The sequence below is a fragment of the Melanotaenia boesemani genome, chromosome 11, assembly GCF_017639745.1.
Source record: "Melanotaenia boesemani isolate fMelBoe1 chromosome 11, fMelBoe1.pri, whole genome shotgun sequence".
In the NCBI taxonomy this organism is placed as follows: Eukaryota; Metazoa; Chordata; class Actinopteri; order Atheriniformes; family Melanotaeniidae; genus Melanotaenia; species Melanotaenia boesemani.
In genome coordinates, this window is record NC_055692.1 from 16,065,884 (window position 1) to 16,081,334 (window position 15,451).

The following is a 15,451-nucleotide window of genomic DNA, read 5'->3' on the forward strand; positions in this document are numbered from 1 at the left end:
ATCTCTGCGTGCAAGAGATCACTGTAACTTCAGGCACGAGAGAGAGTGTGAGGGCTGTGTACCAAAATGAACAGGCTGCATGCTGTGCTGAGTGCATGTGTCTGCCTTTGCTGAAAAGCGAGCAATCTAATAGCCTTTTGGCTATCCAGTGCAGTAATAAAGTTTGCTTTGGACAGTTAGGGGGGGACAACAAGAGTGATTTGCTGAGACACAGAGATATAATGACAGAGAGACAGAAATCTAGGGAAGAAAAGCAGAGTGAGAGAGGGGGACAGATGGCTTATGGCTCCAACACACCCTCATAGATTCTGCCCAGCTATGAAATGTAAGCACAGGTACATGAGGTGTAATAACATGTAATTTCCACATAAAATGTGCAAAACTGGGTTCAAACAGTCAATAGGAGTGTGCCTGAATGAGCTGCTGAATGACTGGAAGTTAAACAGTTTGTTTTCCTTAAAAATAAAATGAACAAGAAAAGAAGGAAAGACATTGAAGATGGTATCAGACACGTTATGATCGATAAACATGTGTCACATTCCGTGGGGGATAATGGTGTTTTATTACCCACACTTTTTCTTTTTTTTTCCCTTCACTTTGATCGTAGTTTTGGACAAACGTCACTGGTCTAGTCACTCTCTGGTCTTCTACATGTTTGTGCAGCATGGTTGCTATGTCCTCTCCCTTTCCTGTTGTTCTGTAAATCATGACACCACCTGCCAGTGATCAGCTTCTTAGATTTCCTGTCACAAATACTGGCACATTTTTACTCAAAAGTGCTTATTTTAGACACACTATCAAAACATCATGTGAAGCTGAACAATGAAACATGTTGATAAAAACAGCCCATTTCAATTAAATACTGATAGATTTTGTTTCACATTACTTTTCCATATTAGTGAGGTTTGCTTGAGACACAGCTGTAAAATCTATTCATCAGACAGCCATGCACACATCTATGAAGATGGATGAGGTTCAGTTATCTAGTGAGAGTGAAGCAGCACAAAAGGAAGCAAGGGGGCATCTTTTCTAAATCACTGGTGCTGTGCAGATGTTGGAGACACAAGGCTGATCGTTTAGGAACCATAAATGTGGTGAAAAAAAAGTATGAACAGGTTCTGAAATACAAATCAGAGCAGGACCCTTCTCTAACAAAGTAGTTAACAGGTGGGTGAAAGGATTTATGTACTTCAGCTACACAGGGGTGAGGAAAAAAATTAGAAAAGTTTTGATCAGGTGGCAGACAGGAGCACTGACCAGGAAAAAGGTCTCTAACTTTTATCACTGCTTCACAAAGACTTACACTTAAACAATAAAAAGAAAAACTTGTTGCAAGCCAGCCCATCAGTTTGATCCATTTTATTCATCAATGTTGGCTTTTTAACTTCAGTCGTCACATGTGGTGGTTTTATGACAGATATTGTCACCATGTAGTTGGTTGGTGAGATGATGCTGGATGAATTCTGCACAATTATCTAGAACATGGTAGAGATGATGTAGAACAACATAGAAGTGCATTATATGCTGCATTTACTGACCCCAATAACCCTAATTGAAGGTTAGTTAACATGAAATATTTTACTGTCTATTCCACCCCCACCTCTCATCCCCCAGTGAACCACCACAACAACATCCCCCATACTTCTGTAAAACTTTATACGCCACTGCCTTTAAAAGTGAGACATTCACATTATAGGACAAATTAATATGATGATGCATTTCCAACAGGCATGAAGTTGTAGCAGCTGCACCGGCTACAAACTCTTCAGACATATAGTGGACATTTAGAAGACATTAGTTAAAATATAATAAGAATAATAATAATAATAATAAGTCTCTGGTTATTGACATACCACCATGCTTTTTTTTTTTAACTGAACCATTTAATTCCTGCTCATTCCATCTATAATCAAAACGTTTGCAGATATGTGTTTAAAAATATATATATACAAAATAATATACAGCAGAGGTAAACAGCATATTTTTGAGGTTACGGTATATAGTGCTGTTAATTAGTTAAAATCATTCCGGGAAACACGCGAGCGAAACAGAAGAGATAAAGGAAAGGACTTGGGGGTTGCCTCACTTACGTGCATGTTAACCCTTTATGGTGACAAAGTCCTCCACTCCTGGACACCTCGTGAGCCTCCGCTGACATGTAGTGACTCAGTCTGCCTCTGGCTCCTGTAGGCTACAGGCCAGGGGGGCCAAAAATCAGACCCCAGTAAAATTTTAACGTAGTTTTTCAGCTGCTTTGTTGGTTTACAGTCGCCCGACAATGCGGTGCCCTCCCTTTAAACTTGTTCCGAGTCCTGAACCGTGACACGCAGCATGGCAGACGTTTTTCCCCGCAGACATTTTGACGTGATATAGTTGGACAGGCTCTGGTGTATCAACGAGGGCTGTAAGCGACAACAACTCCTGACTTGTTGGCCAGTGTCCTGTAGGTTTTAGGTGTTTCCCTGACAACACGCCTGATTCAAATCAAATGGATCTCCAGCAGCTTGTTGTCAAGTTCTGCGCGAGCCTCCTAATGACCCATTAATTTGAGTCAGGTGTGGTATTTGGCACTGTCATCTCACAGCAAGAAGGTGCCTGGTTTGATTCCTTTTTATGTTTTAAAATCCTTTCTTTTAAGTATTTATGTTCTTGAGTTTTATTTATATTTGATATTGCCCTTGTAGTAAAGACATTAATGGCCATTGTACAATTGTGGTTTTCTTTGGGGCAAAAAGTATCAATATTAATGAAAACATACCATAAACTAATATAACATCAACAGGAAATAATTTGATATTACCCATTCCTACTACAGATGCAATGACATTGCAAGTCTACTTAGCACCAAAAGCTGGATTTATTTACTCTTTTACATAACTAAACTGTTTTAATGACTACATATGACTTTGTAGGATGCAAGAGGTGTCTTGCCTTATTTTATACCAGTAATATATTAATTACTCATTTTAACAATAGATTTTTCACACTACAAATGCACATTTTACATCCTACAGAGGAATCAGCTGCACAAATACACTGCCGCTCAAAAGTTTGGGGTCACTTAGAAATGTTTAATAAAAAGCAGCATTTTCTTCAATTAATATAACACGAAATTAACCAGAAATACAATCTAGACATTGTTAATGTGGTAAATGACTGTTATTGCTGGAAACAGGTGTTTTTTTTATTATTGGAATATCTACATAGGTGTACAGAGACCCATTTTCAGCAACCATCACTCCTGTGTTCCAGTGGCATATTCTGTTAACTAAACCAAGTTTCTCATGTTAAAAGGCAAATTGATCATTTGAAAAGCACAAAGCTTTTCAAATGATCTGTTAGCACAGCTGAAAACTGTTGTACTGATTAAAAAAGCAATAAAATTGGTCTTCCTTTGGCTAGCTCAGTATCTGGAGCTTCAGCATTTGTGTGTTCAATTATAGTCACAAAATGGCCAGAAGAAAAGAACTTTCTACTGAAACTTGTCAGTCTATTCTTGTTCTGAGAAATAAAGGCTATTCCATGAGCAAAATAGCCAAGAAACTCAAGATATCCTACAATAGTGTGTACCACTCCCTTCGAAGAACAGCACAAACTGGTTCTAACCACAATAGGAGGAGAAGTGGGAGGCCCCGGTGCAAAACTGAGCAAGAGGACAAGTACATCAGAGTCTCTAATTTGAGAAACAGACACCTCACAGGTCCTCAACTGGCAGCTTCATTAAATGGTATCCGCAAAACACCTGCCTCTATGTCAACAGTAAGGAGGTGCCTCCAGGGTTCTGGCCTTCTAGGCAGAGTAGCAAAGAAAAAGCCATATCTGAGACTAGCCAACAAAAGGAAACGATTAAGATGGACAAAGGAACACAAACACTGGACAGAGGAAGACTGGAAAAAGGTCCTATGGACAGATGAATCTAAGTTTGAGGTGTTTGGATCACAAAGAAGAACATTTGTGAGATGCAGAACAAATGAAAAGATGCTGGAGCAGTGCTTGACGCCATCTGTCAAGCATGGTGGAGGAAACTTGATGGTCTGGGGATGCTTTGGTGCTGGTGAAGTGGGAGATTTGTACTGGGTAAAAGGGATACTGAATAAGGATGGCTATCACTCCATTTTGAAACGCCATGCCATACCCTGTGGACAGCGCTTGAACTGAGCCAATTTTGTCCTATAACAAGACAATGACCCAAAGCATAGCTCTAAACTATGCAAGAACTATTTAGGGAAGAAGCAGTCAGCAGGTATTCTGTCTATAATGGAGTGGCCAGCACAGTCACCAGATCTCAACCCTACTGAGCTGCTGTGGGAACAGCTTGACCGCACGGTGCGGAAGAAGTGTCCATCAAGCCAATCCGACTTGTGGGAGGTTCTTCAGGAAGCATGGGGTGAAATTTCCTCAGATTACCTCAACAAATTGACAGCTAGAATGCCAAAGGTATGCAAGGCTGTAATTGCTGCAAATGAAGGATTCTTTGATGAAAGCAGAGTTTGAAGGACAAATATTTATTTCTAACCTTGTCAATGTTTTGAATATATTTTCTATTGATTTTGCATCCCATTTGTTTAATAAAATGTGAGTTTTCATGGAAAAAACATGACATTTTTGGGTGACCCCAAACTTTTGAGCGGAAGTGTATGCATTGTGTCTATGATCACTTTGGATTTTAAAGCTCTGTAATCAGAAGTATGTTTACTGATGCGCTGACCTTCTGTCATATCAATTACAGCAAGTTAGCATCAGACCTGCTGTCCTCTAATCCTGTGTGTGCACTACTCAGCCAGTCATAGCATCACAAACACTAATTGAGTGAGTCCAGAAATGAGAAGCATGCACAGGTCCTCCCTAAGGGATAAACAGTCAAAGCCTACATCCCACACACACAGACACACACACACACACTCGAAAAACTCATGCTAATGTAATTGATTTTCTAAACACTTCCATACTTTATGGGCACTGCCAAGTGAAAGCTTACTGTAATAGTTTGGAGGCTGCTTTTGAATAAGGTAGATTTACTTATATGTGCATTCATTGCCATTCAAAACCGTTTTAAGAGTCCACTGACATTTTGTAGATGGAAAAGTTTTCACAGTCAGTATTTTAGAGTGATGGCCCACCAGATTCTTTATTCATTGCTTTGTTATATGTTCTACTTTCAGTCTTTGATTTTATTCTCTTTCCTTTTGAGATTTGTACAGTAAAATCAATCCCACCTGAGAGGAGACAGCTCTCCTAGATTTACTGCTTTATTGCAGTGCACCTTTTAATGGAAGTGTAGTCTATTATTCCTTCTAACTGCTTTGATACATCAAGATAGACCCAATTTTCTGATAAAAGACATAAATAGTGGAAAGTAAATCGCTACTTAAAAAAATCTTCTCTTAATATTTTCATCAATTTTATTTGTAATAAATATTAACATTGAGGACACAGTGGACAAAAATCTTTTGTTAAACATTTCATTTCATGTGAGCACAGTTGTGTGGGTGACAAAAACCATGATAGACATAAACCAAAGAGATATACTTTAGGTAAACATACACTGCAGAGCATAAAGAAAAAGGTTTTGTTCCTCCACATCCGTGTGTGTGTGTGTGTGGGGAGCTCGCAATACAAGTTTACCCATTAGTTAATCAACTTAAACACAAAAAGCTGCTTTTATAGATCATCAACATCCACTTTTATGACAGAAGATTGAAAAGAGATCTTTCTAAGTAGTCTCAAGTAAGAAGAGAAATAGTGCAAAGCTGAATTTCTATGCATAAGCAATTTGGCCTTTACATGTCAAATTTAGTATGAAGACTCTTCAATTAGCCATAATTGTTTTTATGTTGAATCACTAAGGCCTGCAACTCTTTGGTTATAAGTCAGACCTCTGACTACATTTAAAATTTGTCTACAAAAAAAGAAGAAAAAAAACAACAACAAAAGCTGTAATGTTCGAATTTCCAGTGTGCCAACAAACAACATTCGTGAATCATTTAATTGTCATTTACACAAACTATATACAAATCAAAATGAAGAACAATGAATTAATAATTTATAAACTAATATAAAGTTTGATTTTTTTTAGTACAGTAATGCAAAAAAAATTCTAGAGTATGAAAAATTAAACAGCTAAAACTGCATTTAATCTGTGATTTAAAAATGATTATCATCACTGTCATCTCCATCTTTACTATTATAACCATAAATAATACTTTTACTAGTGCCACAGTGCTTTTAGGAAACTGCTCCTGTGTAAATAATATAAATAAGGCAAAAACAATACAAAACAACAAATAATTTCCCAACAAATGTCACATAGTATTTTAAATGCACAACATGCTGCAAAGTGGAAATGAAGGGTTGAGGTTTGTGGGCTGTGTCTGCTTTTCACATCCTTGTATCATAGCAGTGAGGCTCAAAATCAGTTCATTCTTTCAATTTGAAAAGAAAAAAGTGACTTTGTAAAAGACCTCGGGGCCACATTTGACCTGCCATCTCACATGTGGCTTATTCCTGTCATGATCATTCACATAACCAGCTGCCCCCCTGCTGTGGTATGTTTTCCAGCACAGCTGAAGCAAGTGCATCTGTATCAAACTCAGAGAAAAGAAGTAAATACTCTCTTATAACATTTCACACAGTGTCAGCTACACTGTAATCCACACATCAACGAAAGAGACAAATCAAATTACTTAAGAGGTCAGCCAGCAAAAAAGTGTGATCATCTGTAAGCTAACTGAGCGGGGAATGTTTGGTTCATATTCAGGCTGCAGATGTTAAAACAGCTCCTCAGGAGCCACATTACTGTTGCCAACCTATCCTACCAGGTAGTTAATTGCATTTACCAGATGTAAAATTACTCCCTGATTAGAAAGCTGGAATAAAAACCGGCAGCGCTGTAGGTCCCAATGCCCAGGACTGAGAGTGCCTCCAGCAGAATCTGTAACAGATACACTGTTTGACAATACAAGATCTGTTTAAGTAGGGTCTGATAAAGAAAAGGAGAGACGTGGAACATGACATAAGAAGGAGGCACAAATAAAAGATAATTAATGAAACAAAGAGGATACAGCTACTGTTTATATACTGTAGAAAGGGGTGCTGCGGGAAAGAGAGAGGCCAACATACAGTAGAGACAGAAAGGGCTTGAAAAAACATGACAAAAGAGGGTGAAGTGTGAGGGGACATCGACTATAATAAGAATCAAAAGAAGGACAATTGTGTTTTACTAAAACAGGCCAGACAGAGTTGTAGTTTCCACAGCTAATAACAGAGCTGTTGTCCTTCAGGCTTTTCTTCACCCCTACCAGGTCCTTTCCTCGTGAGGTGTGCTTTACAGCACACACACATGATTTACACAGCTCCCCTAAAGCCATGTGCTATTTAGAGACAGACAAGGTCAACAACCTTCCCAACATCTCACATGGTCTGTAGACGCCAGGAGCTGTGAACAACTAGCCTGCAATAAGCACAAGAGCAGGCTCCCCCCTGCCAGCAGACACTGCAGGATCCATTTACCTCAAAGCCAATGGGCAAAGATATGATTGTTCTCTCATCAGTTCACACATGATATATTCCACAGTGGCAGAACGGACCAACTGTTTTACAATCCACTTGTAAAAAAAAAAACATAAATAAATAAATAAATAAAATTAAGTTGGTCTTTGTCTGGTAGCTAACTCTTATACATATTTTGCAATGTACAACTCAGCTAGTCCTGACAATTATGTTATATTGAATGTACCGTGTTAATGTCAAGAGTTTCATTGTTTAAAACTAAAATCTGTTGGTTTTCTTATAACAGATGGGGTCCCTTGATGAAACCTTCAATAAAAAGTAAAGAAACTTAACACTTAAGGATTGGGTTTCTGTGCAAAAGCCCAACATTCCTGCTCTTTATAAACAGGATCACCTATAAAATCTTGTTTTGTTTAGTTTTTCTTTTTTTTTTTTTTTTTTTGATTAAGTTAACTTCCTGTGCAACATCAGTTTTCTATTTTCTTCTCCATGAGACGTAGACTCTAGTGAAATGATTGCCCAGGTCAACAAGTAATAGAAAACATATCTGCCAACAATTATTATGCTATTGAATTCTAAATATAGTTATACATGTTTGTCATTACGCAAAGCACCAGTAGTTGTCTCCTGTCAAAATCCAGCTCTCAATAGGGAATTTCTGGGCCTTGATTTTAAGGCCGTTTTTTAGCTTATCAGGATATTGAACTGTCAAAATAGCAAATATCTCAATTTAAAAAAAGAGATCGCTCACTTCAGCTTGAAATGTTATGAGCAGTAACTTCTTGTTGGGTACAGTACACTACAACCTTGTAATTCTACAGTAAAAAGGTGGCGTTAAGTCAAGTAACTGTTTATGTAAGCACAAGAAGTCTAAAAGGTTGTTCCATGTTTGATTTGTTTTGAAACACTGAGACGAAATGTCATACTTTTTGTTGCAGTATAAAATCCCTACATCTGTTTCCTAACCCTTTAAAGCATGCACTAAAAGTATTATAGCTGAGGAAATTCACCAATACATCTGATAACCTCATCTGCTGTGGAATGACAATTTGATCTGACGCAGGTCTTGGCAAGGTGGCAATATATTATTACAAGCGCAAATTATGGTCAGTTTCATAGTTTCTAAAGCAGCACACAGTTAAAATGGTCAAATAATGGATAAAAGAAATCCATCTTAAAAAAGGCAGACACCTCATCTCTTCATTCAAATTTAACACCATGGTATTTGTGCAGATGGTGAAGCAAAGATATCACATATTATGTCTATGTGTCAGAGTGTGTGTTTAAGTGTACATGACTGCATTTGTGTTTGTGTGCATGGATGAGCACTTGTGAGTCTGTGTGCACTTTGTGCGTCCGTGGGCGTAAGCTCATCTGAACTGTCAGCATGACACAACGTGGGAGCTCTGATAGACGGGTGAGTGCCTTTTTTCATTCTCACACTCTGTTTTGTGTGTGTGTGCGTGTGTGACTTGCATATGAGCATGTGTTAAAGCAAGCAAATTTCCAAACAAAATGTGAGTCAAGAGCTGGTCTGGATTGCAAAGTGTGATTGTAAGCGTGTGCAATGAGGATAATTGGAAAGGCTGGGAGGGGGGGTTGCAGCAGCAAAACAAGAGCAACTTTAACTGAAGAAGAAGCCATGTTTTTTTTCTTTTTCTTTAAATCCAAACGTATCCTTATTTCAGTTGATTATATGGCTGCTTATGGCTGGAATGGTTGAACGTTTGTATGCCCTCAACTGTCTCTCTGAGTCAGAGCTTGCAGTTCGGCAGTATGTAGGGAATGTTGGAGGAAGACATTTTTACGACTGTAGCTATGCAGAGACAGAGGGCCTCGAGGTGGTTGTCCTAAACGGCCAGCAAATGTAGACGAGGAAGAAGAGGAGGCTGAGGATGGAATAGGTGGTGGAGGGGAAGTTTGGTCAGATGAGGAGATGCTCTGAAAGGGGCTCCCTCTGTTTGCAATACTGTGGAGGCTTGAAGAAGCACTTGCTCCGACTGCGCGAGGGATATGGCTTGTTGGATGGTTATCTCCACCTCCTCTCCTTACACCACCTCCTCCTTCTCCTGGAGTTAAGGACTCAGAGGACGAAGACACGCCCTTGGGCTGCTTGGGTAAAGATGGAACAGGGGTATTATTAGCTGGCACCGAGTCAGCAACTGGGCATTGATTTGTATTGAGGCTCAGTGGTGAGACTTGAACCTGGGCTGGTGGGGTTGGGGAGGCCTGGGTAGAGGACTTGTTGGAGGAGCCAGGAGCCAGGTTTGGAGCAAGATTCCGAACTATTGGCTGAGCCAATACTCCCTGGTGGTGGCGCTCTTCTCTTGTAGCGTGCCGCTCAGAAGCAAGAGGCCGGCCATGCAGAGATGGATGGGGATGTTGGTTAGAGAGGTCCCCTCCGAGTGCTACTCCCACACCCCGCACCACTCTTCGATCCCTTGGTGCTAGACTGTTGCTGCCTAGTCCTGACCACCGGCCTGGATGATTGGTCTGAGAGAGGAAGACAGAGGCAGAAAAACAGGACAAAGACAGTTATTAGAGACACCTTACTGTGAACAAGTAAACAACTCACTCTGCTCTTTCGTCTGTAAGTGTGTGACACAACCTGCCACTTTTTCAAAATATCAGTCACTGAACATGTCTCGAGAGAAAAAGAGCTTAAGAGAGGAAAATAGAGACAGACAGAGACAATAGAGAAATGGGAAACATGAGTACTGCTCTGTGTTCAGTATAGACTTAATTGGGTGACATTTGGAGCTCCTGCTCTCGTTGGCATCGTGCAGCTTTGTCCAATTGTCTCTAAACCATCTGAAACCATGATCTTTAAGGAACAAACACAAATGCAGACACAGATTCAGAAAGAAAGAGGAAATATTAACGTGAATATATGGAAAATATGCAGAAAAGGTATGCACAAATCCCCAATCTCAAAGTACTGGGTTCTCACTCTATTACACATGCACTTACACACACACTCAGTGGGGAAGATGGCACATAAAGCTAGATGGCAGAAAAAGGAGCCACCTGTTCTCTTTCACACTCCACTGCCTCCCCTTATGCAACATATCTCATCACTGCCCCTCTTCTCTCTGTAACTCTCAATCTCACCCACATATAACCAGAATCACAGTGGGACTGAGTGCGTTGTGTTCACTAAAGAAACACAATCTCATCTGACACTGAACCTCGAGGGAAAGTAAGCGGAGTTGACATTTGCCAACACAGTGGCTGTGTGTGTTTTCCTGCGTGTGGTGTGCATATGTATGAGCATGTGTCTGTGTAATCGTATATGAGCTCACGATGTATGCGTGTGCAACTTGATGCTCATGTGATTTAATTGTATTTTTTTTGTTCAGGCATGCAAATTAACACACACACACACAAAAAAAAAAAAAACACTGTGAAGTAGCTGTCAGCAGAGTTTTGGTGAGTGGCTGAGGAGTAATTAGCCAGAACACAGCTAAGTGAATACATGTAGTATTACAATGGCACTGATAATTCAATGAAACCTTTTTGAAGGCATGAGCTAACATATGAACCTGCAATTAAAGGAAAGAAGTTGAAAGCATGAAGGTGCATATCACAAATCATGCTTTCAGGCAGAAAAATCATAGGTGTGCTATATAACAGGTACCACAAGAATGACTAAATACAATGAGTCAAGCTGTTAAAAGCAATATAAATGTAGTTTCTTAATCTAATTTTTATCTTAACTCACCTCTGCAGTGAACTAGAAAGTGAGCATTTTCTTTTTTCTTTTTTTCTAAGTCTGAACACACATCTTTGAGAGTTGCTACTGGTCTTCAGGTCAGTTACTTTGTCCTGTTTCCAGTATCTGTACTGGTTACTGTGATCTGATGTCTGTGTATGATGTGTCCACTGTGTAATTTTATCCTAATGCAATAGACCCTGAGTGTTTTCCACATTTATATTTTTATTGGAACTGTATTTTGTTGTGTATACTAAGCTTTATAAATATTTCCAATTTAATTTTGGTTATTTTGCTCATTAATTGCAATACAACTTAACTTTAAACACATTTAGGTATCTGATTTACAAAAAGTAAATATAACAGTAAATAATAATAATAATAATAATAAAAATAATAATAATAATAAAAAGTATAAATTCTTGCGCGACATTCACATCTTGAATAAGTATTTGGACAGATTTAATGACGTAGTGCTTTCTATGGAATAAAATTAAAGTAGTACTAATACTACTGTACATGGTTTGAAAATTCTCAGTGCACCTCTACCAGCAGACTTTAAACATCTTGCTCTGAGGTGCTATTTCTAGCTGTTTTTTTCTTTTTCTTTTTTTTTTTCTTTTTGCATTTCAAAGTATGAAAGGATTCTGGGATGATTTAGCTGTGACTGCTCTGAGCTCTAATTTAGTCTGAGGCGGTATGGAGTACACGATGGGGTAAATATGAACATATAAACAAGCTCTTGAGGATAGCAAAAAAGTGAACAGGGATGACCTTACTTTGAACTTCTTTGTTCTTCATATTGATCTCTGAGCCAGGGAAGCAAGGATTTCTTTCAGTACCTTTCTTGATGACTGTGAATATCTTGTTTGTGTTTCTGTTATTATCTTTAATGGTTTAGACAAACTTGTACCATGTTGGTGCTTTTGGAATTCAAACATCTAAGGGTCATGGCTCATTAAAAATGCTGACTAAAGGACTAGTTAAATCTTTATCTGTCTGCACTGCAACGCATGTAACGCCCCTTTTTATAGTATGCAAAAGCAAAACACTACTTCTCATGCTAATTAGCTTGAGAAAAAAATTTGATTTGAAATGATGCAATCTGCATTTCAGCACTTTAATGCACAACCAAAACATCACACACTGTCATTGTCCATACAGCTTATTTAAAGAGCTTAGGAAGTGCATCCCTAATAGGCTCTAATGGGTGGATAAACAGTACAAGACTTCTTGCAGATTCCTTGATCTAATTAAGAGAAGTGAGATTACCATTCCAGCCAAATTTTCAACATGGGGTGCTGTGAAAAAATAAAAAAACATGAGGGAATTGCAACAGTGTTAAATATCTACTATGCTCTTGTAGATTTGTGTGGGGTGGCTTAATTAGGGCTAAACTGCTAATCTAAAAAAAAAACTGTGATGTTTTTCTACCCTTAAACATTTGCGAAAACACCAGAAGGTAAGGCGATAACAGCAAGCAACAAACTGGCAGACAACTTTAAGAAGAATAATTACCAATCACAGCACAAAAGTTGAATGTGGGAACATATGCTCTGCATCAAAGGGATATTTCTGATTCAAGTTGGGGCGACAGACGCAATGAATCAAAACCAATGAATCAAATAAAACTAAGTGGTAAAACACCAAGGGTGTGCATGTGAGCATACACAAGAGACTGGAAGCCAGCTAACGCTCAAGCACAGTGATGCTCAGAAGTTAGCAAATAGAGGAGAAAGGGTGAAAAGACAGGAGACAACGAATGAGAGACTGGATGAGAGGGTGATTAAAAACAGAGATAAAGCAAAATGACACCTAAACTAGTGCAGACAGAAGGCTGCAGAGCGAGAGAGAGCAGGACTGATTTACAAACTCAGGTGTCCTTTCTCAAGAGCACGCTCTGCGGCAACCTCTCTGCCAGTTCCAGAACAGCCTGTGTTTGTGCAAACACTCTGGAGAGACTCCTGCACATGGTCCTATTAATACACACACAGACACAAACACATAGACCTGGGTAAATCAGAGTGATTTAAGAGGACCCCTCTCTTGCAACCTTAGTTTTAACTGAGCTGTGAAGAACACAGTAATAGTGTGATAGACAAGTTTGCATCAAAAAGATTCTTAAACACCCCTTTTTTTAAGTCTTGATACTTCTTATACACACCTCAAACTACAACTTGCTTTTCTATTATATAGCTCAACTTGACTCAACCCTTATTTCTTTTAGCTTTCCATTAAAAGTAGTACCTCTTCCCCACCACGGTTTTACAACTTAGAAGATACTAAGCAGTCATGTGAAATGTTCCTGTTTTTGCATTTGCTAACCAGAGGTGAGCTCTTTAGTACAGTTGTTATGCTTATTACAAAAGTGATGTTATACACATTTGTATTCAGTAAGTCATGGTAACCAGCTAATGATTCTACCCCCACTGAGGCAATATTACCCACAGAGGAAAATGAGGTAGAGAAAAGTCAAATCAAGCAGAGTCTAGCCTCGTCAAGCCGTACAGTGCTATTGAAAAAGCAGCATAAGTACTGCAGAGCTTAATCAAGATGTAATGGGCCCGATGTAAGCAAAGTACCTCTGACTGTTCTTCTATCAGTTGGGTGCTATGACTCAGTGTCCCCACAACCATGCACCTAATTCTAATGAAGGCAACAGATTTGAAATGCATTGGAGGTGAAAAGTTTTTAAACTCTTCACAGCAAGATTAGAGAGAGAGAAAAGTTTGTCAATGTAAATTCTTTTATCATCTGTGACACCCACATACTGTGTGAACAAAGTAACCCTGTGGTTCGTTGGAAGTGTGAAATGCTGGGGTGTTGAGTAGTGGACAGTTACACAGTTAACACTCAAACAACAACAATCATTTTAGATGAAGTTCAAACAAGCTGAGAAAAAAGATTTTAGCAACCATTGAACCCCATGATGCTCCAACAAGCATTTCCTGTCTTCTAACCATTGACATGCTGTGTACAGTTCACTCTCTGAGGACAGTAAACTGGATAAATCATCAACAAACAATCAAACACGAGGAGAAACTAAGCCTGGGCCAACATCTCAAGGCCACAGCATGCCTTTACTTTGAACTTGATAGTTTCCATCAATACATGATCTGCTTAGGAAGTGAGTCTCTTCTACAGCCTGTAGCAGCACTCTTGCATTCCCTCTATTACTTAATATGAATTTAGTTGTAGTTTTTAATCTTTGTTTCCCCTCAGCCTCCTTCCTCTTAACCCCTGTCTTTGGCCGTGGCACTACTCAAAGATAAACTTAAAGCGAATAAAATGAGAAAGGAAACATTTTAAAATGAAGGAACTCCTGAAGCAGTAATTACACCACAGAGTTACACAGAAATTGTACTAAAGCAAAAACAGAAGAGATATAAAGATAAAAGAAATAAAGAGTACAATACATTGTTACATTTCTTGAAGTCATGGTTATTTATAGCATATGTAGTATCATAGTAAATTGTAGTAAATTTAGTCCAACACTGCATTAAAAAAATGAAATAGAATTTTGTATTTAAATCTTTTAATGCAATCATTAAGTTTTCTGTACAAGACGTTTCCGTTTATCCTATTCAGGGTCATGGAAAGGCTGGAGCCTGTTTTGCTTAATAAAATTTTCATTTCAATGAATGCTAATGCTTTAAACTGTATGACTACAGTGAAGTTCACCTTGCAACTGTACACAAATTGATAGCCCTTTCTTGTCATTTTTCACCTTCCTTACTCGTGTGTCCTTCCCTTTGTCCCTTCCACTCTCCTTCTCTATTATGTAATTTAGTGGTTAAGGGTGCCAGTAGCAAACAGACTGAATTGATCCTGACAGCCAGAGGATTGATCGTATGCCACTGCAGTCTTGAGACCACAAAGAGAATGACAGAGAAAGAGAGAGACAGAGATAAACCCCACTCCCAACCTACTGGTGACAGTTGGTATGGAGTTTTGTCTAAAATGATGACAAAATATGGGCTCAATAAAAGCTCAAAGATTTTAAAGTTGTAAATTAATGTCTGTAAATAATTTCAGAGTTTGTTATTGTAAATCAAGTTTTGTCACCCTGTAAAAAAAGTGAAAAGAAAATAATCTGCATTCTTGTAAAAAAAAAAGATTTGTACTTGAAAAGAAATAGGCGTGTTTTTGCTAACATCTGTTCACGGAGGCAAAGCAAAAAACTGCCTGCAAGACCCTGAAGTTGCAGATGTGAATTTTTGTCTTTACACT

At 38.7% G+C, this 15,451-nt stretch overlaps 1 protein-coding gene across 5 annotated transcripts in view; it reads right to left on the minus strand.

The window, feature by feature from the left end:
* Nucleotides 1–5,388: 5,388 nt before the first annotated feature.
* The window catches only part of ccser1 (coiled-coil serine-rich protein 1), a 112,005-nt gene continuing 101,942 nt past the window's right edge, over nt 5,389–15,451 (minus strand). The window contains exons 11-12 of one of the 5 annotated variants that reach the window (XM_041999746.1): nt 9,715–10,002; nt 5,389–9,621 (exon numbers count right to left, since the gene is read on the minus strand). In XM_041999746.1, the coding sequence (XP_041855680.1) occupies nt 9,247–9,621; nt 9,715–10,002 (663 nt within the window). In that variant the 3' untranslated portion in view covers nt 5,389–9,246. Of the gene's footprint in view, nt 10,003–15,451 lie in introns of all 5 variants that reach the window. The other 4 variants (XM_041999745.1, XM_041999748.1, XM_041999749.1 and 1 more) reach the window with 4 other exon arrangements.